The 25530-nt window shown below is 41.5% G+C and overlaps 1 protein-coding gene across 3 annotated transcripts in view; it reads right to left on the reverse strand.

Annotated features, from left to right (window-relative positions):
* The window catches only part of GRM7 (glutamate metabotropic receptor 7), an 853586-nt gene that overhangs the window by 146189 nt on the left and 681867 nt on the right, over positions 1 to 25530 (reverse strand). For all 3 annotated transcript variants that reach the window (XR_015726624.1, XM_087866838.1, XM_045808129.2), the window contains exon 8: positions 10429 to 11364. Coding sequence is in view for 2 of the 3 variants with exons in the window: in XM_087866838.1 (XP_087722964.1) it covers positions 10429 to 11364 (936 nt within the window). In the remaining variant the exon portion in view is untranslated. The remainder of the gene's footprint in view (positions 1 to 10428; positions 11365 to 25530) is intronic.

A 25530-nucleotide genomic window follows, 5' to 3' on the forward strand; every position in this document is an offset into this window, starting at 1 on the left:
TTGCCCATCAACAGATTTCACTGGTAAGCCACTGTGCCTGACTGAGGTTCCTCCAAGGGCACAGGGATATTTGAGAATCTCAAGGAATTGTTAATTTGGTGGTATTGACTTGCCCTTTATCTTCCTTGCTATAATGTACACTCAGCCTTGCTCTGTAATTTCTTTGTTGACGGTTTGTATACGCTTCCCTTCCCCAACAACTCCATGTACATGACACTTGAATACGAAAGTATGACTTTTGTTCAGAGTTGAGAAATTCCACGAGTCCTTTTGAAGTCTGTAATTAGGTCTTTTTCTTCTTTTCTTTTCTTTTCTTTTCTTTTCCTTTTTTTTTTTTTTTTTTGGAGGTTGTTCCACTTCCTTAGGCACTGACTTCCCAACAGCTTTATGGGCAAACTCAGTCAGACCTAGAGAGCCAAATGTGGTACAAAGCCGGGGTAGAAAGCTACCAAAGGCACAGGTGAACAAACTTGGCCATCTGAGATTTTACAGCTCCACAGCAGATGGCACGCACCCTGATTCTAAGACCCCACTGCCAGTCAGCTGAGGACAGCTTTATTCATTGGGAAATGCTTACCATTCAAAACCCAGAGACCCATTATTATCCTTGGAGGAAACCAGAGTGGCAGCAACACACTGAGGATACCCAAAACCAGGGAGATTGTGTACAGAAAATATTTCTAATATATACTCTTCAAAGCCATTCTTACTAATACCCATAATATAAATCAACAACTACTGTGCTGTAGTCTCTCCTCTCGGTTCCTCTCTACCTGGGACAGAGGGTGTAGACTGCAGGCAGTATTCCCAAGTCTTCTCCCCACCAACCATCCTACGGAGCAGGGAAGGGAGCAGGATCCTAATTCTCATATCCCAGCTAACACTCCCTGGTACAGGAGGTTTGTTTGGCACCTTTACCAAAGGGAAGTAAAGGTGGGGACAGCTGGATACCAGCTCTGATTCAGTGTTTTTCTCCAAGAGAATGGTTTCAGCCTTCCTCATCCTTTGAATTATATACTGTCATGGATCTAAAAGTCTAAATATAGGAAAAGTCCATTTAAATCATCACTGGTAACCACTGTCTGTCTCTCCAGGATAGAATTTCACATATCAATTATAAAAGGTTCTGCACTCTCTTCTGATGTGTGGATTCCCCCCAGCACACACACACACCACCAAGCAAAGGTTTGACATCTGCTGGGTGTCTTAAAATTCAACCCAATTCTGGCACTTTCTACTTGGAGATTGCATCAGACTCTGTAGGTTAAGGGCTCAGTCCCATAAAACTGCACCTTCAAGTCAATCTCAAGTCCAGGTTGTCACCTGTGCTTATGACCCAAGGCTATAGTTTAGAGGTTTCAACAACACCCTCCTTAGGCTTGATTAATTTTCAATAGTGGTTAACAGAACTGAGAAACTTTTACTTACTACATTACTGGGTTTTTTGGTTTCTTTACTTTTTGTTGCTTTGTTGCTTTTGTTTGTTTTAAAGATTCATTTATCTATTTGAGAGAGACGAGAGCGAGAGCATATGTGCTCACGAGTGCAGGGAGGGGCATAGGGAGAGAATCTTCAAGTCAACTCCTCGATGAGCATAGAGCCTGACACGGGGCTCGATCCCACGACCCCTGAGATCATGAGCCTGAGCTGAAACACAGAGTCAGATGCTTAACCAACTGAGTTACCCAGGCACCCCTTGTTGTCGTGTGTTTTTCTCTTTTTTTAAATAAAAGTATATAACTCAGGAAGAGCCTGATGGAAGAGATGAGTAGTACCTAGGTATGGGGAAAGGATGCAGGGATTTCCTGCTCTTGAAGCGTGCCGTTCTCCCCAGATCTCAAAGTATTCATCAACCTGGAGCCTCTCCAAACGCTGTCCTCTTGGGTTTTTATGGAGGCTTCATTATAGGCATCACTGATTAAATCAACAGTCAGTGGTGATCCATTCAACATGCAGGTCAGGGAGTGGGACTGAAAGTTCCAACTCTCTAATAACATGCCTTGGCTCTCCTGGTAACCAGCCCGCATCCTACCGTAGGGTCCAGAAGTCACCTCATTAACATAACAAAAGGTAGCTTTATTGCTTTCATCTCTTCAGAAATTCCAGGGGTTCTAGGAGCTCTGTGCCAGAAATGGAACGAAGACCAAACATACCCTTCTTATTATAAATCACAGTATCATACTATCATGCAAACCATTACTCGTAAGCAAAGAGGAATCTTTTGAAACCATAAATCCAACAATGTTCCATACATCCCCGCCCTAAATTCATTACGGAACATCTCCCCCTGCTTGCCTAAAAAACAAAATCAAGCAGTAATACACGGTCCTCCAGGATTTCACCTCCCCCTGCCTCTTCCGAGTTAGTTGCTGTCATCCCCCTAATCCATACTAACTCCTCTACTTTCAGTTTCCCCAAATACAGGACTGTTTTACCTTCTGCAGACTCTCCTGCCTTGATCTAGAAAGCAATTTTTGCTACGGGGAGCCTGGGGCGGAAGAATACAGTTCTCCTTTACGGAGCATTTACCAAGGGCTATAGAGTATTCAGAGCACTCTTATCCTGTAACTCATTTATATAATTCTAGTTTCATTACTGATACAATTTATAGTTTCAATACTGTGCACATAGGCCTGTAGGTATCAGAGCACTTAATGATTAAGTTTCAAGAAAACAGAAGAGCAGAGAAGGAAGAGCGTATCTGGCAAAGCAATTTTTAACGGCTTTATCGATATGTAACTGATGTATGATAAACCGCATGTATTTGAGGTATGAAATTTGATCAGCTTTGACACATGCATGCGTCTGTGAACCCACCACTCCAATCCACAGAGTGAACACATACATCACCCTCCAAATTTCCTTGTGCTCTTTCATAATTCTTCAGCCCCCCCACTCAGCCCCGGGGAACAAATGATCTGCTTTTTCTCACTAGACATTAATTTCAATGTTAAAAATATTTTGCTGTAAGTGGAATTATACAGTACATACTCTTCTTGTCTGCATCCTTTCAGGGAGCCTAATTATTTGGGACTTAACCGTGCTGTTGGATACATCAATAATCCACTGCTTTTTACTTCAGAGTAGTATTTCATTCTATGGCTAGACCACAACTTGTTTACCTAGTCAGCTGTTGATGGGCATTTGGGTTGTTTCCAGTTTCTGACTACTAAAAATAAATCTATAAAAGAATTATGGGGCGCCTGGGTGGCTCACTCGTTAAGCGTCTGCCTTCGGCTCAGGGCGTGATCCCGGCATTCTGGGTTCGAGCCCCACATCAGGCTCCTCCGCTGGAAGCCTGCTTCTTCCTCTCCCACTCCCCCTGCTTGTGTTCCCTCTCTCGCTGGCTGTCTCTATCTCTGTCAAATGAATAAATAAAATCTTAAAAAAAAAAAAGAATTATGCGCAAGTGTGTGGACTATCCGTTCGCTTCTCATGGGTAAAGAGGTAGGAGGAACGGTTAGAGTAGTACAGAGGTGCATGCTTCACATTTGAAGACCTGCCCAGCTGTTTTCCAAAGTGGCTGACTAACTCGTACATTCCCACCGGCATTATGTGAGAGTTCCAGTGGTTCCACACCCTTACCAGCACCTGGTGCCATCAGTTTTATAAACACTGTACCAAGCAATTTAAAGATCTCATTTTCTCTTACACAAACCGAGAAGTAGCAATGATTATACACGTTGGGCACATGGAAGAACCTAGCACCCAGAAGGTTGAATGACGTGTCCCCACAATGTGCAGCGATTAGGTTCAGAGCTCCAGCGCGTGCTGGGGTGTGGAGACACGGTCCTCTAGGACCACAGGGCAGCCGGGACCTGCACAAAATACTAAGTAGACCAGGATTATGGTCTGTACTATGGGTATCTCAGGATCCCAAACCCGGATTTGGCAGCCCCCGACTGCTCACCAGAAGGCTGTGTTCTGTTACCATCTCCTGTGCTTTGAGAAGAGTTGTCTCTGAAAATGACAGGTGGCCTTTGATACTCTGAGAAATGCCAAGTAACAGAGATTCGTCTGAACCTCCTGGTACTAGTTATAAAGGTGAGGCCTGTGTCGTTGTGACTGTGTCCTTTGGAGGTGGATATCTCAAAGTGAGAGACACTTCGGACTCTCAGAGGACACCCCACGGAGGACCGATTCAAGACTTGCTCAGTTTTTCCTTTAGCATCAATTTCTCTTTCTTGAGCACCTCTCTGTTCAAGCTTTTGTTTTAATACGGTAAGCTATTTCCTTATTCTCACTCAGTTCGGTTTCACACAGGCTCTTGGATTTTACCTGCTGAACTAGCTCTTCCGGCTAAAGGAAGGGACTAAGATGGTGAAGACTCCAGTTATCCTAGGTGACTGCACCTGGGATTAGCGGACACATCATGAGGGGAGTACAGGACGGCACTATCCCAAGCCATTGACTGATACCAGACGTAGAGACAGCTGGTTTCAGAGTGCTGTTTGGAGAGGAGCTCAGTTATCATCAAGGTCACAGCAGGAAGCAGAAAGGAGATGGTTCCATATGCTTCTGATATAAATTTGAACAGACAAAACTAAACAACAGAAGCAAGACCTCAACCACGAACATGCTTTCCCATCGCAGCATGGTGCACAAATGACCTCGGCCGAAGCTAGGCACTGGGACACTTCTCTCACTTGTGTTTAGACGCAAGGTGAAGGTTCTACTAAGCATTCCAGAAAAGTAAGGATTTTTGTTTTAAAAGACACTTGTATTTGTGTATGAATACGTGTATATCTATGTATTAGAAGCAGAGTCATCAGACTGTTGGCAATGACTGTATACAGACAATGGGAGGAAGTCCTTTCTCTTGCCTCATTTAGTGAGCAAATTAAATAGTGGACAGTGCTACTTGCAAAAAGAAAAAAAAGAAAAAAGTATCTCTAAGCATATCTCTATTTCAGTAACAAAGCAGCATAACACAAAAGGAAAGATAAGGCGTATTATATTCACATATTCTTTTAATGTTCAAAATGTTCAAAGCAGCTTTCAAACCTGCTTTATCTTCTCTAGCCCCTCAGGCCTTCTTCAAACCAGCGCCATCTTTTGTCCGTCTAGCCCAGGAGCTACTTGACTTAGTTTTCTTAACTCCCGCTGTTTCACCTCTGCTCATCCTCGAGTACCGTCCCTGGAATTCACATTCCGAAACACCCTGTGTTGACGTCCCACCCGCCTTTATAAACCTGGGTTGGCTTACGGGGATAAATCCAAACACGGTCCTCCGTAATCTGGACATGCTGCTCTTCCCTGCATCGTTTCCTCTGTCACAGGGCCCTGGCCTCCAAAATCAGTCGGGGGGAACGGAGGGGATTGCATCAGAGGGAAGACCTTGCATAATTCAACACAAGCATAAGGGAAAACATCAGCCTGAGAAAGGAAAGCAGGTATTTTAGCTTACGAGCTCTAATATTTAAAATTGACTTGGTCTGTCGCTTTGAAAAGATGGGATTCTTGCCAAAAGTTTAATTTGGGAGTGAAATGTTGGGGTTCACGCTATTTTAAAGTTTTCCCATAAAATGCGGTTTTATTAAATTTTATTCTTACACCCTCATATTTGCAAGAGTCAAAGTCGCGTTAAGCACAATCTGTCTCTTCAGTCTCCATACCAGGCGGTGAAAACGCCACCCCCTACTTTTTGACATGGGATGTGATTTCTCACTGCGATATCACAGTGCTTCCTCTGCCTGGTAACTCCAGTCTTCTTGTCACTTTTTCATGAAGTGGAAGTGGAGTTCCTGTTTCTGGGTGCCCGTCCTGCATTCCTGGTGTGACAACTACAGCATGCCTCACACTATTCAAAGTTGGTTTGAAAATATTACTCCCAAAGAGAGCTAGGACTGCTCCTTTCTGTGTGGCATTTAAAACTTTAAAAGAAGAGATGTGTAATCAGAGACAAAATAGAGACTAATTCAAGCACACCCCCATTTCCCTATTCTTTTATATTTAAGCAGATTAATTTTAATGGAATGCACCCAGCGGCTCTTGCACAAAGACAGCAAACAGCCAAATGGAAAGAAATATCAAAGGTCATTTGTTAGTGCCCAGTATTAATCAGAAATGACACATGGATTTCAAATTTCTTCCAGGTTTGACTTATTGGTAGTGGCTGCCTAAAGACTGTGTTGATAAGGATTTTAGAACCGCACCTGGGTTCAGGGGAAGCTCACTGTAATTGATTACCAGTGTCTGCCTATGGCATGGATTAGGAAATGCTTACCTACTTGCCAAATATTTCTGATCCCTAATATCAGGGCTTACTTTGTGTTCAGAATCTGGGCCGCTATCTGCTGCATGTGGAAGATTAAAACGTTGGCTTATAGTCCAAACCACTTTAGAAATACTCCTGGGAAACCTTCCTTTCTGCCTATTCTCTTGCTTCCTCTGGTTGCAGGGTCAGTGCCTTGGTCCTGCCTTGTAAGGTCTCCGGCCATAACCCTGGAGTTGACACTTCATTCAGACCTTCTGAGTCTAGACCTTGCCTTTGATTGTGAATAATGTCTTTCTGATCTCCTGGTTCCTTGATCTCTGGACCTCCCAGTTGCTTGAGATGAGAATTAATTTATTCCTAAAGGCTCTAAAATTAAGAGATCAGAAAATATTTATACGACATGTTCTGCGGATTAGGAAGAAAAATCTCAGGTACTTTTAAGAAGCGTGCTTGGTTTACAGTGACAAACCTCCAGCATCCTCGTTACGAACTCTAGAGTTCTATGCTCATCTGTTGCCCTATTGAACCAGTTGGGAGGGGCAGACATGCAATATTTTTAAAAACAAGTTCCAGTGGGGATTATCACGGACACAATTTTGAGAACCATGGAGTTAAGGACCCTGAGCTGGTTCAGAGATAGCTAGCAGTAGCCCTACTTCTGTCATCTAGTGGAATAATTCTTCGATGAAAACCAAAGAATCCCATTATTTAAGTGCTGTAATCCATACTGTTCTACTCAGATATATGCAGAAGAATGGTCTGGGGGTGGCATTATAGAAGACACACTCCTTCCTCTAAGCCACTACTCTTTTTCCAGCATTTTCTCTGAACAGAAAATGCCTCAATCCTTTTCTTTCTTTTCTTCTCACCAACCTCCTACCCAAATAAACACATATGCACAGAGGGGAAGACCTCTGAGACCCTCCAACTCCACTCATTTTATATCAAGGTCTACTTTGCCTTTGCAGAGCCAAGCGGTGTAGAGCTTGTCTCCTTATCCACGTGTAAACAAATGATACGCTGGTTTACCTAGAAAGTTCTCCCAACAACTGGCTAAAAAGATTTGGATAAACATAGCATCTACAGGGTTTCTCAGATTTTGGCAGGGTAGCTTATATCCTCCCTACCTGAAGCATGCTCTTTTCCAGGCTGCATGGAAAAAAAAAAATAGATAAGCCACAAACCAAGGCTTTGTGTTCACGGAAAACAATCTAGTCCTCTAGCAGCTATTGCTAGTATATACCCATGGGACATTACCACACTCACTAGACCAGCTAACTCCTACCGCTCTATTGCTCTACTATTTGCAGTGTTTCCTTGAATCATTTCAGTCATCTAAATAGAACTCCTAAAACCAAGGGTTATTCTCTAATGGCTAAAGTTTACCTCTTCCATCCCTGACCGTGCTGCATGATCCCCATTCTAAAAATCACAGGATTAGCAACAATAAAACAAGATAACTGTAACCTCCTGCATCCTTCTTCACAAAAGCAAAAATATACTGAGGATTGATGTTTCACAAGAAAATAAACAGTTCTCATCCTTTATGCTGTGCTAACGAACTTAAGTGATAAGAAATTTCACAAAGACATCGCTAGCATAATCAGAATGAACTCAATTTCCTACGACAGCAAATAGTTATTACTGAACTCACTGCCTAATCTTTTTTTTTTTTCCTGTTACAATGGAATTCTTCCACTTAAAACACTTAAATTGTTTGATCTAAACAAAAATGTAAGGGCTGTGATTCTGAATATTGCTAGCATGGTAATGATGCCTTTTTCTGTGATCTCTATTGCATCTGGCAATTTGCCCCCTTCCGCAATTTAAATTCCATGGTTTCATGTGCAAAAACTATTTTTAATTTATCACTCATGCTTCTCTAGCCATATGCCTATCTTTAAGATGTGTGAATTTCCATGTAAGATTCACTGTTCCCATTTGGCAATTTAGTACCTTTAATTGTGCCAATCAACCATGTAAAACATCATAACCCATCGAGAGTATACAAAGAAAAAATTCATGTCTTCTCAACTCCAGGATACAAAGCACACTGCTTGAAGACAGCTTAATTTTTCTTGTAGTTCAGTTCTACCAGCTCAAAGCCTTCTAGAACAACTGAAATCAGTGAATTCAATTCCTGAAACCCTGTAACATTTTCAGGTTTTTAAGTGAGTCAATTATACCCTTGACCTTACTGAAAAGATTCATAGTCATGACTAGAAATGGCTAGAAATGACAAAGGAAATGGTAGACACTTACAGTGTCAAATATTACAAGGCCCATCTATAAAACAGCGGCAGGTATTCCTGCCTCTTGCATTCCCCAAGAATAAATTTACAAGAAAAGGATTTAATGTTCTTAACCTGCTGCATAGGCAATTGTGTTTGTTTTAATAAAAAAAATTATTATTATCTTCATAGGCTTTGATGGTACACATCATTTCCCATAAAAATTCAATAGTTATCAACTTACCAGCATACATTTGGGAAATTCTTTTTCTTTTTCTCTCTATTGCATTTCACTACCCTAACTCATATTTTACTATTCCCCTGGCCCAGGGATAGAGAGAAGCGATAAAATGCAATTCAAGTTGGTTTCACAGACAGTAAACATGCATTAGGAATTTGAAACATACTGTTGGAAACATACTATGCTTGTTGAGCATATATTTTAGAACTTCCTCTAAGACACTTTATGACTAAAACCATATCTGGAACCACTCACTGTCCTTGGTTGCACAATTCCCTGTGGTTTTATGAGATACTCATTTAAAAAAAAAAAAAGAAAAGAAACAAAAGAAACAAAAAAGGCCCCAAAACCCACACAGACCAAACTGATAGCTTCTGAATCAAACAATTTAAGTGAAAGACATTGTCTTAGTTGGAACACCCGTCAAATGTCATTAATTATTTATATGATTCTATGAGAATAGAAGTAACAACGAAAAATTCAGATTCGACTAAGTTCTAGAGGCACAGATTTGTGAATCTGTAGAGATTCCTACTTCAATCCTTGCTTTCCTCACATAGGGCACTAAGTCCTTGAATGTTTTACAGACTTCTCCAAAGTAACATGGAATCAGGCTAGACTCCCTATGTTCTAACTTCTAATCAAGCCATAACTGTGCTCTCTCCAATACAGCGCGCCAGTTAGGGCTCTAGGTCTCGGTTCTGGCTTCAGCTGTACGGCCCTATCAGAGCTGACTTCACTGAAGGACAACACATCTTATTAAGATCAACATATTAGAACTGCCTAATTTGCATATATACAAAACCATATCCAGGTGAGTATAGAAGTCAGATGTGTACGAATCTCATCTAGAATCAATGCTTTAGTGTTGCTTAATTTGCATGCCTGTCAAACACACAGCTAGACGTGCATTAATTGCTTTAAGAATCAACACATTAAAGCTGCGTAACTTACAGATCCGTAAAAATGCGTAACTATATGGGGGAAGCATGTACACTAACCATATCTAGGACAACATGTTGGGGCCACTAATTTTGAACTTCCATAGCTTGATGACCCCAGCTCTACTGCATACGGTCCCTCCCACTGCCAGAAAGTTGAGTCTCTGGTATCACTCTGAATCACTTGATGCGATTAACATACCTCTAGCCTGAGGGAGCCTAGGGTGGAATGATAACCAAAACCTTCCAATATTCATCTATTATACATATACATATATATGTAATATGCAAATAGGCAATGTGCAGATGGGCAACTCTAATATATTGTGTTGCTCACACACTAGATCCAATCCATGTGACAGCCTAGACGGTCACTAAGAAGAGTGAGAGAGAGCTAGTAACGACCATCCTCATCCTAATGAAGGACTGTGGCCTTTTTCTCCTAGTCCAAGAAAACATATGTGTAAGAAGAGAGGGTGGGTAATGAATGCATAGGAAGGTTCAGTTTGGATAGATCACACAAATTTATACTGCATAATCTCTTGCTACATTGAATAATTCTATCATAAATTAACTTGAAGAAGTTACCTTTGGTTGGTTTCCAGTGAAATGAACATAGCACACTTCCCTGCAGGTTTTAGATTTCTGTAGCATTGATGTCTAGTAATTCAGGATATAAAACTTCTCACTCTATACAGTCAATTTGCTTTCAATATTTACAAAAACAAAAACAAAAAACAAACCCAAAAAACAAAACGTATTTTTGAAATGTACAGTGTGGTGTGCATTTTCACTTACCTTTTCCGCTGACTGAGCAGTGCCAAAAAAAATGGGAATGAAGGCAAGCCACACTATACACGTCGTGTACATAGTGAATCCAATGGGTTTGGCTTCATTAAAATTCTCTGGGACACCCCGAGTCTTGATGGCATACACAGTACATGTGACCATGAGAAGAATGCTATATCCCAAGGAGCAAATGATTTGGAGATCTGTAATGTCACATTTGAGAACTCCCCTGGCCTGCTCAGGGTTCATTGTCTTATGTTCATCATAGTCTATGATGATATTGGGTGGGTCAACACCAAACCAAATGAAAACACCTAGAAGCTGAACTGATATTAAACTGGAAGTGATGGCCAGCTGCGATGTCGGGCTTATGAGTCTGGGAGCTGTCACTGACTTCTTGCCCTGCTCAAATATGCGATAAATCCGATTGGTTTTCGTCAAGAGGGCTGCATAACTGATGCACATACCCAAGCCCAGGAAAACTCTCCGGAAAGAACACACTGCCACATCGGGTTTGGCTATCATCAGGAAAGTGATAATGTAGCAAAGAAAGATGCCAGTCAACAGAACGTAGCTCAATTCCCGCCCGGATGCCCGGACAATGGGCGTGTCATTGTAGCGGATGAAAGTGGCCATGACAAAGATGGTGGCGATGATCCCCAACATTGCCAGGAAGACAGGGATGACGGCCCAGGGGGAATGCCACTCTAGTTTGATGATGGGGATATCCTGGCAGCCGGTTCGGTTTTCATTGGGCCTCTGGTCGTAGGGGCAATGTTGACATGTCATCTCATCAAACTGGTACTGGTAGCCGTCACAAGGCTCACAGGTCCAGCAGCACGGAGTTCCCTTCTGTGTCTTCTTTCTTTGCCCGGGCTTGCACGGCAATGTGCACACTGAGGAGGGGATCTCCCGGACTCCTTTACCCCACTGCATGTCCTCTATCTGCAGAATAAGAAATGAGAAGGGGTAAATGGCAGATTAATTCAGAGAAAAGGAAAAGGATGGAATATAAATGATAGCAGCAGCATTTGAGACTTGACAACATGAAGGGACTACCCCCCCCCATACACAGTCAGTATAAACTACAACCAAGATTTAACCCCAACCATGACACCCCAGCATCCTTACTTTCCACCACTATGGAATATGTCAAACCTGCCTGATTCTAAGAATTCCCTGTAGAAACTATTAAAAATACAAATCCCCTGTTCCTACCCTAGACCTGCCAAATAAGAACATGCTAAAAATAAAAATAAGTAAAAAGACCCTTGGATCTTCAACAAATGCCCAGAGGAGTCTTATGATAAATCAAAATAAAAATCATAAGTAATGAGAAAAGTTACATGCGTCTCCCTTATTGGCTGTTTTTTAAAAAATGTTTTAAAATTATTTTAAATGATATTGCAATGTTGACCACCTTCCCTAAAATTCTGTACGCATCACTGCCATTGTCAATGAGAATTTTTGAAGCAAATTCAGCCTAGTCTATTATTTATCACATAGGTTCAACAAGGTTCATTACTGAAGTCAATGGCATTTGACTGTAAGTGATTAGGAAGCATTTGATTAAAAAAATTACATGGTCTAGAAAACTTTTTTTTTTTTAAGATTTTATTTATTTATTTGACAGAGATAAAGAGAGAGAGACAGTACACAAGCAAGGGGAGCAGCAGGCTGGAGAGGGAGAAGCAGGCTCCTGGATGATCAAGGAACCTGATGTGAGGCTCGCTCCCAGGACCCGGGGATCATGACCTGAGCTGAAGGCAGATGCTTAACTGAGCCACTCAGGCATCCCCTGGAAACCCTTCAATATTGATCATGTACCTATTTGGAGATGAAATTTAAAACTAAAATACTATATTCTTGAGGAGGATGAATGTGGATTTGCTTAATTACAATCGCGGTTTTCTGGAGGGGAATTCATAGTCAACAGTGTTCTGAGAAATAATACCATTAGAGACAAAGAAAAAGCACTGTTGGGCTAAAATTTCATTGTAGCAGAGATCTCGCATTTGCCAGCACAGCATCTACTCTTCCTCCTTCCTGATATCAGTTCCTCAGATCTATTTTCTACGTGCTTGCTGTAAGATGCAACTTACAGGGAAGCCCTGTGGCGGGACAGGGAGGGGAGGGAAATTTACTTACGTGACCCAATCTCCGCCAGTTAGTGTATTGCGCTAGTTCTCAAGTTTGAGCAGTCATCAGGATCACTAGGAGGACCCCTTATAGGCTGGGCCCCATAGTAGGATCTTTTGATTGTTTGGCTCTGGGAGGAGATCTGAGAGTATGTATTTCTAACAAAATCTTAGGTGATGTTGTTGATTCTCTAGGGACCACACTGTCAAAAACGGATACATTCCAACCTCCTAGCCACAGAATATGGGTCAGGGACAGGATCATTAGAGAATGGAAAGGAATTTAATTTTACTTTTACTAAGATTATACACAATAAAAATCTTTGTTTTTGTTGGACTGGCAGTTTCTAGGATGTAAAGATGCCAGTGCTCAGGGCTATTAGAAGGAAGGAGTTTGTAAGAGAAAGAAGTCAACACAAAGGAAAGGATTACTGAGAAAGAGAAAGATAAGAGAAAGATTACTGATTGGACTGTTTGAACTACTTGATATAGCCATGCCTGAAGCATGCATGATTCCCAAGCCAGTAAGTTCTGCTATGTTGAAACACGTTAAGTGGCATTTCTGTTACTCACCACCAACAGTCCTGAAAAACATATATGCTAAATAAATACTTTCAGTATCTACAAGTTGCAAAAGGTGTACTAAGTCAGCAAATTATAGAATAAATTCCAATGAACAAATTTAATTGATATTCTCCATACCTTTTTCATACAGTTGGACCAAAAAATAGGTTAGAAAAATACTGGAAAACCTGAGGCTTTTAAAAAATGTATAATATTAAGAGATAAGGGGGAAAGAAAATGAATTTATTGCTCTTGGAAGTTTAGCACCATATTAAAACAGGGTGCGATGTATAGCAGGTTATAATACTTCCATCAAAACTTGAATGAGAACTATACTCAAAATCTAAATCAAATGCAGGTTACTGAAAAAAATGGCCCAGGGATTAAGCTTCAAAAAACATCATAACCTTCTATGGTTGAATTTAAACTTTAAGCAGAGACCCAAGAATCTTCAGATGACTGGTGTAAACTCATTTGCCTGAATGCAAAGCCCAAGTCAGCACTAATAAATCTTACTAAATATAAAGCATAATCATCTTTTTCTCAACATCATCATTTTTGAGGTAGTAAGTCACTGGCAGCCACCCCAAAGTCATAAAATTAAGGAAATAATTTGTAATAAAAGAGAAAGAGATACACGTTAACTTTATAAATATCATATTGCAAGAAGTTGGAACCTAAAAAAATGCTATTATTAATACAAATGTTTCTAAATGTCAAATTAAAAGGTCCTTCTCATGGTTAATAAGAAAGATTAACAACAACAACAAAAAACCCTATAAATAAATTTCATTAGCTAAACTTGAGATTGCCTGATACCAACACTAGTAGATAGTAATATGCCATATGATTAAACTTGATCTATGGGAATAGATGTAGGGCTTACACAAATATAAAAACAAATTATCATTATCTGTAATATTTTACAGCCAACTTTAAATGTTGCCAGCTCACTATTCTCCCCCCGCCCCCAGAATAAAATAAAATGCCCAGCAATCCTGAATAGCTTTCTTTCCCCCTTTAACTTATCCAAATATATACAAGAGCTGTAACTACAAACATTACATTGATTAATTTGTTTTCAATTTTCATTTAAAGTACATCTCAACTCAGTTTAATTGTATATATTATGGCAACAAAGTTGCCTCTTGCACTAAATGAACAAAAGTTTAATTTACTTGCTTTGCCAACAAAAATCATTATTGAAAATACACTGTGTTGAATGAAGGTACCAACTAACCTTTAAAAGTCCTAGTAAGTGAGAATTTTTTTAAAGCGATACATTTGATTTGTGTGTATTTATACCCAACCACACAAACTCAGTGGCTTGTTTCATAAGAAGAAACAGTCAGCTGCAAACGCCCATGGGTACTTATCGAAGGGAGAATAATCATTTAGGACTATGAAAACTCAAGTATAATGTCAATTTACTTTGCCACAGGCTAGTGGGAATGCAAATTTCAATTTTATTTTGAATGCTGCAACAAAACCATGTTTCAGTTAGCCATACTTGGAAAGCCAAAGCTAAGGTGCAGAAAGATTAGAAAAGGGGGCTAGGATGTTTACTACTATTTTCTTTAGAAGATATAGTTCTACATTCTCTGATAAGGATGCATTTTCCTCCTGGACACCAATGTTTATGGGTATTAGATACTGGATCTGCTCAGCAGCTGGCTCATGGGGAAGCGATGTTGAAATTCTAGCTCTTAGCAAGAGAAGAGAACTTTATTGATAGTACCATCAATTAACACCATGTGTGGCACAGAGCATATATGGACAGGTAGATCAATGGTTTAGGAAAGAGGTAATACGGAGTTCTGGCCAATGAAAGCAAAAATAAGCCTGATGTAGAGTCCTAGGAAAGTGTTCTTCACTCTTAAAAGAGACACAAAGAAGAGATAAACTGTCTTTAGCCTTTATGTTTTTTTTTTTAAAGATTTTATTTATTTATTCGACAGAAATAGAGACAGCCAGCGAGAGAGGGAACACAAGCAGGGGGAATGGGAGAGGAAGAAGCAGGCTCATAGCGGAGGAGCCTGATGTGGGGCTCGATCCCATAATGCCGGGATCACGCCCTGAGCCGAAGGCAGACGCTTAACCGCTGTGCCACCCAGGCGCCCCTGTCTTTAGCCTTTAAACTTTGATGTGGGCAAACATGATGTATGGAGCTGCAGCAGCCGTTTTTCAACCATGAAGAGACAAGCTACGGGAAGAAGCCAATATACTGAGGATAGGAAAAAAAAAATAGATAAAAAAGAATTTGTGTCTTTGATGATGTTGAACTAACTTCTAGGCCCAAGATGGAGCCATTCCTTCCCAGGGTGCCATGTCAGCAAACCAAACTTAGATAGGTTCTGTGTCCCTATATACAGGCTCCACTTGACCAGACGCAGAGGGTATCCAGTCAGCCAGTCCCCAAATGCCAAGCCAACTCTGAGCTTTCTCACCCCAAACAAGACTGACAATACGGCCCCAGCCAATCAGTTATTTTCTGTTTGTCTCTTCTTTGTTTAGTCTTTATCCTGTAAAAAGCTTTCTGCCTTCCACCCCATTTTGTGTTTCTCTGCAAGGAGACCGTCTAGTTCTTGAAGTGTTAAAATTAGTTTGTATCATCTAAATTATCTTCATTAATCATTCTTTAACAGTGGCATAATGATATCACCAAATGACCCAACACACGTACCACTGTACTCCCGAATTTCGAACATGAAATGATAAACTTCCCTTAGTGGATGACCAATATTTCCTGGATAGTCTACTACTTGCAATGAAACGTTCTAACAAATACACTTTTTTCTTACTTCTGCATCTGCCTGTGAAGACCTTCTGACTGTTAGGCAATTAGCCAATAATCCACATTCCGACAGGGAGAGTAGGTGGCTCCAGAAGGAAAAGGGACTTTCAAAGCACATATGATCAGACACATTTGTCTTGTCTCCTGGGACTGCTCCTAAAAGACAGTGGTAAAGCCCTAGACCCTGAACATCAGCTATGACTCCATTGCTTCTGGCTCAGAGAGAAACAATGAGAAAGCACCTGTCCGCTCAAGTTCTAAGCACATGAGACCGGCAAAGAAAAATTGGGGTCTGGCTCTAGTAGAGAGCTAGCTACTCTACAGGGAATGTGCAGACCTTATAATCACTGGAATTTTAAAATAAAACCAAATTAGTTGCTGTCTTACTGCCAAATGAAGAGCTCAAACAGAGACAGAATTTTTATAAACACTGTTTGGTGCATCATTTTTATCTGGAAGAGATCTGTTCTTTTCCCTATACAGACATTTTCTATCTGAAAGAAAATTTTGTCACTCCAGGGATATTTTCTTTAGTGAAATTCCATTTGCATGTTTCCAAAGCTTACTCTGTAGACCAAGCTGGCTGGTGCTTTTATTGCATAATTCTCTACAAGATTATTATTATTTTTTTTTACTTATTAAAACCCTAATAGAATGAACTAATTTAAAAAGCGCTTTCTTATTAAAACACCATTTGTTCATTAAAATACATTTGTCCTGTCAAGTTTATGGAAAAGGCTTTTTAGGAAACATGCAAAGGAATGCTGAATTTTTGACACTACAAAAGAGCCCGGTTTCAGTTCTAGGATGGGGGGCGGAGTGGGCAAGATGGAGGGGCTACCAAGAGCTTTACAAGGAATTCTGTAGCAGCACTCAGTGACTTTCTTTTTTCTCTTTTCTTTCTCTCTTCCTTCTTTTCTTTTCCTTTTTTTTTTTTTTTTTAAGACTGGGTATTTTTAAACCTTAGGCAGCATGACTAGACTATGAAACAGAATTACAGGGCTGCTATATTACAATAAAAACATTTACTAATTCAGATTCTACCAATCCAAACTTTAATTATAAGAATCATCTTTTTTATATATATACTCTAGGAAGAATGTTAGGAATGGCTTTTTACTCTGGTAGACCCTGGGCATTCGTGGAGGGACACAGAGCTTCGTCTCACCGCAAAGTCCCTGGAGGTCCAAGATGCAAACAAATTTATGCTGTTATAGACTTTATTTTGAATTAAGCCGGTGGTTTCCAAACTTGCCTGTACACTTGGGGATACTCTAAAATTTTCAAACAGGCATCAGTGTGTTTTAAAGCTCCTCCGGTGGAATGTAGACAGGTTTGGGAACTACGGAATTACGTTCTCCGAAGGGCTGGGGTTTTGAAGAAAATCTTTGCGTTTTTGAAAGAAGCCACTGACCACAGAGATTTACTTCCGTGGGCTTCTATTCTTCACCTCATGATGCAGTATCTCTCATAAAAAGTCTGAATGGGTGGCAGAAAATGCTCAGTGATACTCTATTACGATTTAATGGGAAAGGATGAAGTTGTAGTTGAAATTACAGATTTGCATAGTCAGTAAAGTCTCTAGATTTAGATTTCATAATGTCATTGCCCCAACAACTTAAAATGCCTACAGCAGCAGAACATATAAAATAAACAAATGATGCGGGTGGGAGTAAGACAATTCTGCCCCCAAAAGAACCAAGACTAAAGGAACACAGTACAATCATGCCTACTTATAAAGACATGTTAAATTATACATCAAGAACAGATTTCATAGTAGTTCTGCCAAAGTGATCTGCATTCACTGTTTCAATGCCTGCATTTCCCTCAAATACAAACAATGGGGTGCAGACTTATTTTTAAATGTATATAATTAACACCTCCCAGATTAATTGAACAGCTTGCCCCTCAAGTCAATCTAGGCTTCTCATTCTTTAGGGAACTTTTCTATACCTCTAACTAAAAGGAACGACTATACTTGGTTTAGGCACTTCCTTCCCCCACCCCCCAACAGCCTCATGCGGAACCTTCTGATTTTTTATAAGGTTGATGCCTTTCAAAAGATGTCATGTACTCTGAAGGCCCGACAATGCACATCCGCTGACACTAGCTAGCTGTCACTCTCTGAAACAATACTGTTCCTAGAGGAGACACCTCCTTAAAATGTACATCCTAACTACAAATGACCACTTATTTCCTTCCCCTCTGGGGACACAATTCCCTAAAAGATGCTTACCAATCAAAGATTAGCTATTTCATCCTGTAAGTACTTTTGGAAGTCCTTTTTTTAACAGCTGGATTTAACAATAATTAATAATCTGAACATATTCATGAGGATGCCTCAAAAATACCTCCAATTACGCTTGTTTAAAACTGAAGTCACGACCCGCTCGGGGACTGGCAAACTACTGCCCGTGGGCTGAATCCTGCCCACTGTCTGTTTTGCAAATAGCGGTTGGCTCCGAATATCATGGCGCTTGTTCATGTAAGTTTTGTGTACGGCCGCTTTTATGTTACAGTGGCAGAAGTCGAGGAGCTGTGGATGCATGGACCGCAAAGCCTAAACTGTTCGCTATCTGGCCCTTTATAGAAAATATTGCCTGACTCAGATCCAAAGAAAACAAAAGGACAAAGCCCTCATGCGTGGCAGCCTTATCTGCCTGTACACCACGAGTTCTGTCATCTGTCACATCTTCCCTTCCCTTGGCCCCACATATTTAAGTCATCAACAACTTGCGTAGGTTTTACCTCTTGAAATCACTGAAGAGTTAATTATTTCATAGAACAGACTATCTATTAAATACAGGCAGACCTTCATCTATTGTTCTTCCTTTTATGGCCCTTAGCAGCTACTGCATTTTTTACAAATTGGTAGTTTGTGGCAACCTTACACTGTGTGTATGTTTATGTGTGTGTGTGTGTGTGTGTGTGTGTGTGTGTGTGTGTACCATATCTTCTTTATCCATTCATCTGTCAAGGGACATCTGGGCTCGTTCCATATTTTGGCTACTGTGGACATTGCTGATGCTTAACATTTTTTAGTAATAAAGCATTTTTTAATTAAGGTGTGTACGTTGTTTAAGACACGGCGCCATACTGCATACTTAATAGACCACAGTATAGTGTGAACATAACTCTGTATGCCCTGGGAAACCCGGAAGTTCATCTGACAATCTGTATTGTGATATTCACTTTACTGTGGTGTTCTAGAACCAAACCTGCACTATCTCTGAGGTCTGCCTGCAAACTCATTGGGTGCTGCACCTGTTTTAGTTGCTGGGAACAAAACAGAAAAAAAAAGGGCCTTAGGAAAATGAATCCTATTTTCTCATCTTTGCTACCACACCTCCTCGGCAAAATCTCCCTGTGAGTTTCCCCACCTCCCTTTCCTCCTGGCGCCTTCCGAATCCCATTAGCTGCAGCGAAAGCCGGAAGGATCCTTTAGCATGCAGATTTGATCACGTCACCTTCATGCTTAAAATCTTCAGCGACATCTTGCCACGAAACATCCTAGATGATCCTGCATGATCCGGCAGGGAGCTGTATCAACCGGCTTTAGCGGGGTTGCATGAAGTTTCCATGAAGTGAGTGTGGGGATGCAATATGCTGCTCTCGGATTCCATTCTTGGAATTCTTGCTCAGGGGGTCCCTAGCCCACCACACTGGGTTCTCCTTTAATAAACTCTACAGATCCCCCTTTACAGAACTTAACAAGAAGTAGCTGTGTGTGTAAGGAAGTGTATTTGTGTGTTTATGTGTTTATGGGCATGTCCTGTGTGAACACAGAAGGTATGCACCATGCTCTATCGGCGATTGTTCAGAATGTAATAGACTAGGGATTCAGAGGGGAAAAGCCAGTGACCTCTCAATAAAGATGTTACAAATCAAAAAAAAAAAAAAAAAAAAAAGAACTTAACACAATTTGTCATTATGCAAATATGTTACTTCATTAAAGTCTTAACTCCCAATTTCTACATAAGTTCCTTGAGATGAGAGCTTCTATCCACTTTATTCACTTATTAGAATCTCAAGTCTGGGAGGAGGCTCCACAGCGTTGTTGGATTGAACGGGTGAATGACAGAGCGAAGGACAGAAAAGACTGACCTCTCCTCTAGCCAAAATTTGAGTTTAATTGTAACCAGGAATGAAAGAGCCCTAACTGGGGTGTCTGGGTGGCTCTGTCGGTTAAGCTTCTGCCTTTAGCTCAGGTCATCATCTCAGGGTCCTGGGATGGAGCCCTGAATCAGGCTCCCTGCTCAGTGGGGAATCTGCTCCTCCCTTTGACCCTCCCCACCCCCCCAATCCCATTCATGCTCATGCTCTCTCTCTCTCTCAAATACATAAATAAAATCTTGGGGGGGGAAAAAAAAGAAAGGATCCATAATCACTTTTATGAGTCTCATCTGTTTTCTGGTCATTTACTATGCATCTATAGAGTGAAAGTTTACAGTTGAAAAGTCCTTGGCATTTTCTTCAGGGAAGAGAGGGAATTAAGTATGGAGCACTGAACTCCTAGGTAGAGGGAAAATGAACACAACGAATATACCACAGAACGGGAAAGAAACAAGCCGTGTGCCATCTGCAGCCAAGGACAGAACTTGGTTTGAATAGGTCCCCGTATGACCAGCTAGACCCCAAGACCTGGCCTTGACTGCCCACCTGCTTGTACTTACTAACCTCTCTCTTACATTTTTCCCTAAGCTCTTCTTTCAGGATTTCACCTTAACTCACAAAAACGAAACACGACACCCACCCCCAAGGTGATGGCGATTGCCCTGACAGGACCTCCCTTGTATCCAGACCACCTAGACCTTCTGACCTGAACCTGACTCCTGCCTGCACAAATGGTTCAAGGAGTGACCTCTAGAATGACCTACAATTACCTTTACCTCTTATAATACTACAATCTCCGCCCAGGGAGGAGCCTTGGCCTCATTTACATAACATAATGTATGCATAGACATGTTTCCTTAAGGCACATGTGTGACCTTCTGCCTGCCTCTACATAGGATGAGAGGGCTTCCCAATCTAAATATTCATCCTAACTCTAAACAAAAGGAACCCATTCACCCTCTCTCCGGGAGCCATCACTATGGAAGCCATTCCCTGTGATCTCCTTATTTGCTACAACTAAAAATTTCTTTTTGGGACAACTCAACCTGGTGCAGTTTGTGACTCACCAAGGGGTAAACTCATGTTGGTTCAGCCACCCCTGACTGTACACAGAAAGAGTCAGGGGTCCCTGGGAAAATGAAGACAAGGCATAGCTTTCTTGACATAAGAAAAGTCACTTTAGGGGCGCCTGAGTGTCTCAGTTGGTTAAGCATCTGACTCTTGATTTGGGTTCAGGTCATGATCTCAGGATTATGAGATCGAGCCCTGCATCGGGCTCCACACTGAGTGTAGAGCCTGCTTAAGATTCTCTCTCTCTCTCTCCCTCTGCTCTTCTCCTCCTCTGCTCCCCTGCATGCTCTTTCTCTCCCTCTCAAAGAAAGAAGAGGAAAGGCGAGGGGAGGGGAGGAGAGGAAAGGAACCCCTGGCCATGTTGTGATCTCTCCCGTATCAGAACTACTTGCCCAAAGCACATTTCTTGCACAACTTCCTGGGATATGTTGAAATTGCAGAATAGACCCCAGTAGATAATGATTTTAAGGAAACAAGAGAATGTTAGAGCAGCCATTATCAGGCTAGGACATAACCTAATCATATCAGGGACAATAAATCAGTGGTAGAAGTCCCAGTGCTAGTTCAAAAGTAAAGACTGACCTGATGTACATTCTTGAATTATCTTTGCAAGATTTAAACCCCTTTGAGCACTCAAATACTGAAACAACTAAAGCCAGAGAACTGACGATGCTGACCCTTGCTGGACCTTGTGACCTTGACTTGGAGATCTTGACTTGGACTCTGTCACCTTAAGGTGACTTTTGCCCCAATTCCATGCTGAACTGCCTATCGTGCAAGCACCCTTAGTTTAAAACTTCCCCAGTTTTGTTATTCAGGGAGACATTGCTTTGGGAAAGATCCCCAGTGTTCTCCTTTACTTGTTGCAGGCAAAACTCTTCCTTTTCCTCTTTTTTGGCTCAACACGTCCCAAGAGGCAAACCCAGTTTTGGGTAACAAATGTTCTCTGAATACTACCTTCTGTTAGTAAGCTAAGCTACGGCTCAAAATAGAAAGAGCATGATCTGGGAAGTCAGACTTTCCCGGGTTCAAAGACAGACCTCATCACCTCCAGACATGACACCAAAGGCAAATAGACCATCCCAGTGTCTGTTTGCCAAGCTTATCCGTTATGAAGACTAAATGAGATCCCATGTCTAAGGAATTAGCATGGTGCCTGACACACCATAGCTGCCTGAATCATCGTCATTAGAATATTTGATGGCTTCAATGAGCAAAGGACCTTAGGATGGCCATTTCCAATTCTCCCTATGCTCTCGAGCATGGATTCTTCCATTGGAATACCACCAGAGATTAAGGCCACAGGGGCATTTCAGACTCTGCATCAAAAACTGAACATACCATTTTCCTTCCCCTTCTCGATTTCACCCACACCCTCCGACCTGTCTTGGTATACCAGAGTCGTTAACATGAGTGTTGGACTCAGAGGAACGTGCACTCAAATCCTAAGAGGAATCTTGACCAGTCATTCTCTGAACTTTTTTTTTTTTTAATCTGTGAAATTTAGACAGTACCACCTAGACTTACTGAGAAAACTAATGTCTGTGACACACATCGTTTTACATCCTGGTCAAAGCTAAATGAGTTATGTCTTTTCAAATCATTCTTATTGACAATACTGTTCATTTTTGATACCCCTCTCCGTCTTGCCCCTCTCAAAAAATAACAGTTGTAAAGTTTGTTCCAGTCTTCTGTGAACCCCTTTCGTCTTTGTCCTCAAAGGTAAGGACCCACTAAAATTATCATTACTGTGTTCTCTGAATGGCTCTCTCTGATTTGAGGTCTTCCCTTGCATTTCTTACTCTTTTCCTCTGGCGTTCCTCTTCGTAGCAGTTACACTCTGCAAGGAGACATCTAGGTGTTTGGTTCTTTCTCTCCCTGTGCTCGAAGAGAGCACATCCGAGTCGTTTCCTTATGTTCGCCCTGTACTTAGGAGGGTGGCTCAAACAGACTGTCATGTCGAGGCCAGAGTGCCTTCTTGGAAGGTGAGTGTGGGGCTACTGCAGCCTGGACCCAAGGCCACTGCCCACCTGTGACAGTGCAGACACCTCATTTTGACCATCAAATCCCTCCCAAGCAGACCCCTGGCCCTCCTCTCCAGCCTCATCTGCATTCACCACCCCGACACCCTAAGTTACTCTTCTAGCAAAGGGCGGTGCTTCTGCTTCCCCTGAATACCCTCTGATTGCGTATTTGCGTTTTCCAGTTCACACTGTGCTGTAGCTGTCATGCTTTCGCCTAATTCTTCAAATGAGCTCAAATGCCCCAAATCTTCCCTGATGCCTCTGCTGCAAATACCCTCTCCCTTTGTTGACATCTCTTAGCATTTTGACCTGGACTGTTCTTCTACTTCTTAGACTTTGAAAACTGGGGCCATCAAATATTTTTTAAAATGCTTCAGAGCCTAAAAGGTGGATCAGAACCAGTGCAAATTCTGTTCCAAGAAAGAATTATGTTCACCCTGGATTAGGATGTAAAGGGATGAAGAATCCTTGCGGGGAGGGGGATGGCTTCTTCTTATGCCCTTGAATGCTCCATATTCTTCCTTTCTGTTTGAACCTCCCAACTCTGACTTGCTTAAATATGACACAGTATACAAGCAAGAACAATAGAAGTCCTCATATCACTGCTACTAAATCTTCTTTTCTAACCAGACAACTTGCAAATTGCTTTTCACCCACTCACCTGGGGTGAGTCATGCTCTCTGCCAGGTAACCGGGGAAGGATGCTGATCAGTCAGTTTACCATCCGGAGGCAAGAGGGCTTTTGATTTTCCTTCTGTTTTTTTTTCCTCCTTTCTCTCCTTTCTATTTTTGTAAGCCCCTGAATCTCTGGCTGCCCTGTTCTAAACTAGAGGAAAAAATTGTTTTATACAGATCGTTTAGGATGGTTATCCCACATTTCATTCTGATGAATACTAGCCCTGCAATATATTCTTTTGAACATAGGAACCCCTCTCCAAGCCGCCTCCCATTAAACACTGCCATGTTGGGAGAAGCCACAGTACAGCTTATTAAAGACCCTGAGAAGTTTTGCTATTAAGGAGAGACTATGCTTTGATTCAAGGCAGTGGTTTCTAATTCGTTTGAGTACAGAACAAACATTCTTTACGCCTCTGTAACACTGATTATCCCAACATCCTGCAGAATCTGCCTGTATCTGTCCAATAACACACAGTGTCCATAACACTGTGGAAAACAGTGATGTGGGCTAACTAATACGAATAACTAATTTGGGATTGTAGCATCACCTTTCAGATCTTTTTCCCTTCTCGGGTGAGTGTAATCTGCCAGGTCATGGCAAGTCAGAGGACATGAACTGGATTGTCGGCTCTCGGGATGCCAGCTGCATCATCTTTGGCTTCTGTGAAGTTTCATTTCCTCACCAGTAGAACGGAGTTAGTTACTGGAGAATCAAATATGACTGTACCTAGGGGAGTGTTTTAAAAGGCCTAATATTCAATTAAAGTAAGTATTTTTATTTCTTCTAAATTTTTCATTAGAAGGAGAATAAACTATTATTTCATGCAGTCTTTAGCTTTCTCTTTTTCACTGCCTCCATGCCTTTGACCATGCAGCCCTGCTAACTGGCATGTCCTCTCCCTCCATGCCGGTTAGCAAGACTGAGCCAAATACGTCTTCGTGGGGAACACTAGGCAAGCCAAACGAAAAAGTTAACCTCCCTATTACAGGGAACTGGGTTACAGCTCCCTACAAACTGAGCTTAAGTTCGTCTTGTTTTTAAAGCGTATACTTTTCAATGATGAATTGGAAATTTATCTCTTTAACAGACACGTCCACATTGATCCCAGGGAACAACCCCAGTAACTGGAATTACAGCAGGCTCAGTCAGCAGCTCAGAAGATATGGAAGTGACATATTTGGGTAAGAAGCTTTCGGTATCCTTCACACTACATCTAAGTAAGTAGCCACCTACTGCCACTGAATTCCGGCCCATAAGAAGTTTGGCAGCAGGCTGTTGAGATGTTAGATTGTTTGAGAAATGGAGTCTATGATGTCACAAATGGAAAGTCCACAAAGCTAAGAGACAAGTGGCCTTTAAACCCAACAGTTTATGCTATTTCCCCCAAAATTCCTATGTTGAAGCCTAATCCCAACGGGATGATATGAGAGAGTGGGCTCTGGCACTAAGGTGGAACCATCACGAATGGGATTAGTGTCCTTAGCAAACACATCTCAGAGTGCACTCTCACCCCTTCAGCCCTGTGAGGAAAGAGTGAGAAGACGGAGGTCCCTGACCCAGGAAGCAGGCTGTCACCAGACACTGAATCTGCTGATGCTTTGATTTTGGACTTACCAGCCTCCAGAACTGTGAGAAATCAATTCTGTTGTTTCACTACCCAGTGAATGATACTGGCTATAACAACCTGGACGGACAAGACAGCATATTTACTTATTTTTACATTGAGAA

Source organism: Ursus americanus, chromosome 14 (genome assembly GCF_024610735.1).
Source record: "Ursus americanus isolate L20-20 chromosome 14, mUrsAme1.1.p, whole genome shotgun sequence".
In the NCBI taxonomy this organism is placed as follows: domain Eukaryota; kingdom Metazoa; phylum Chordata; class Mammalia; order Carnivora; family Ursidae; genus Ursus; species Ursus americanus.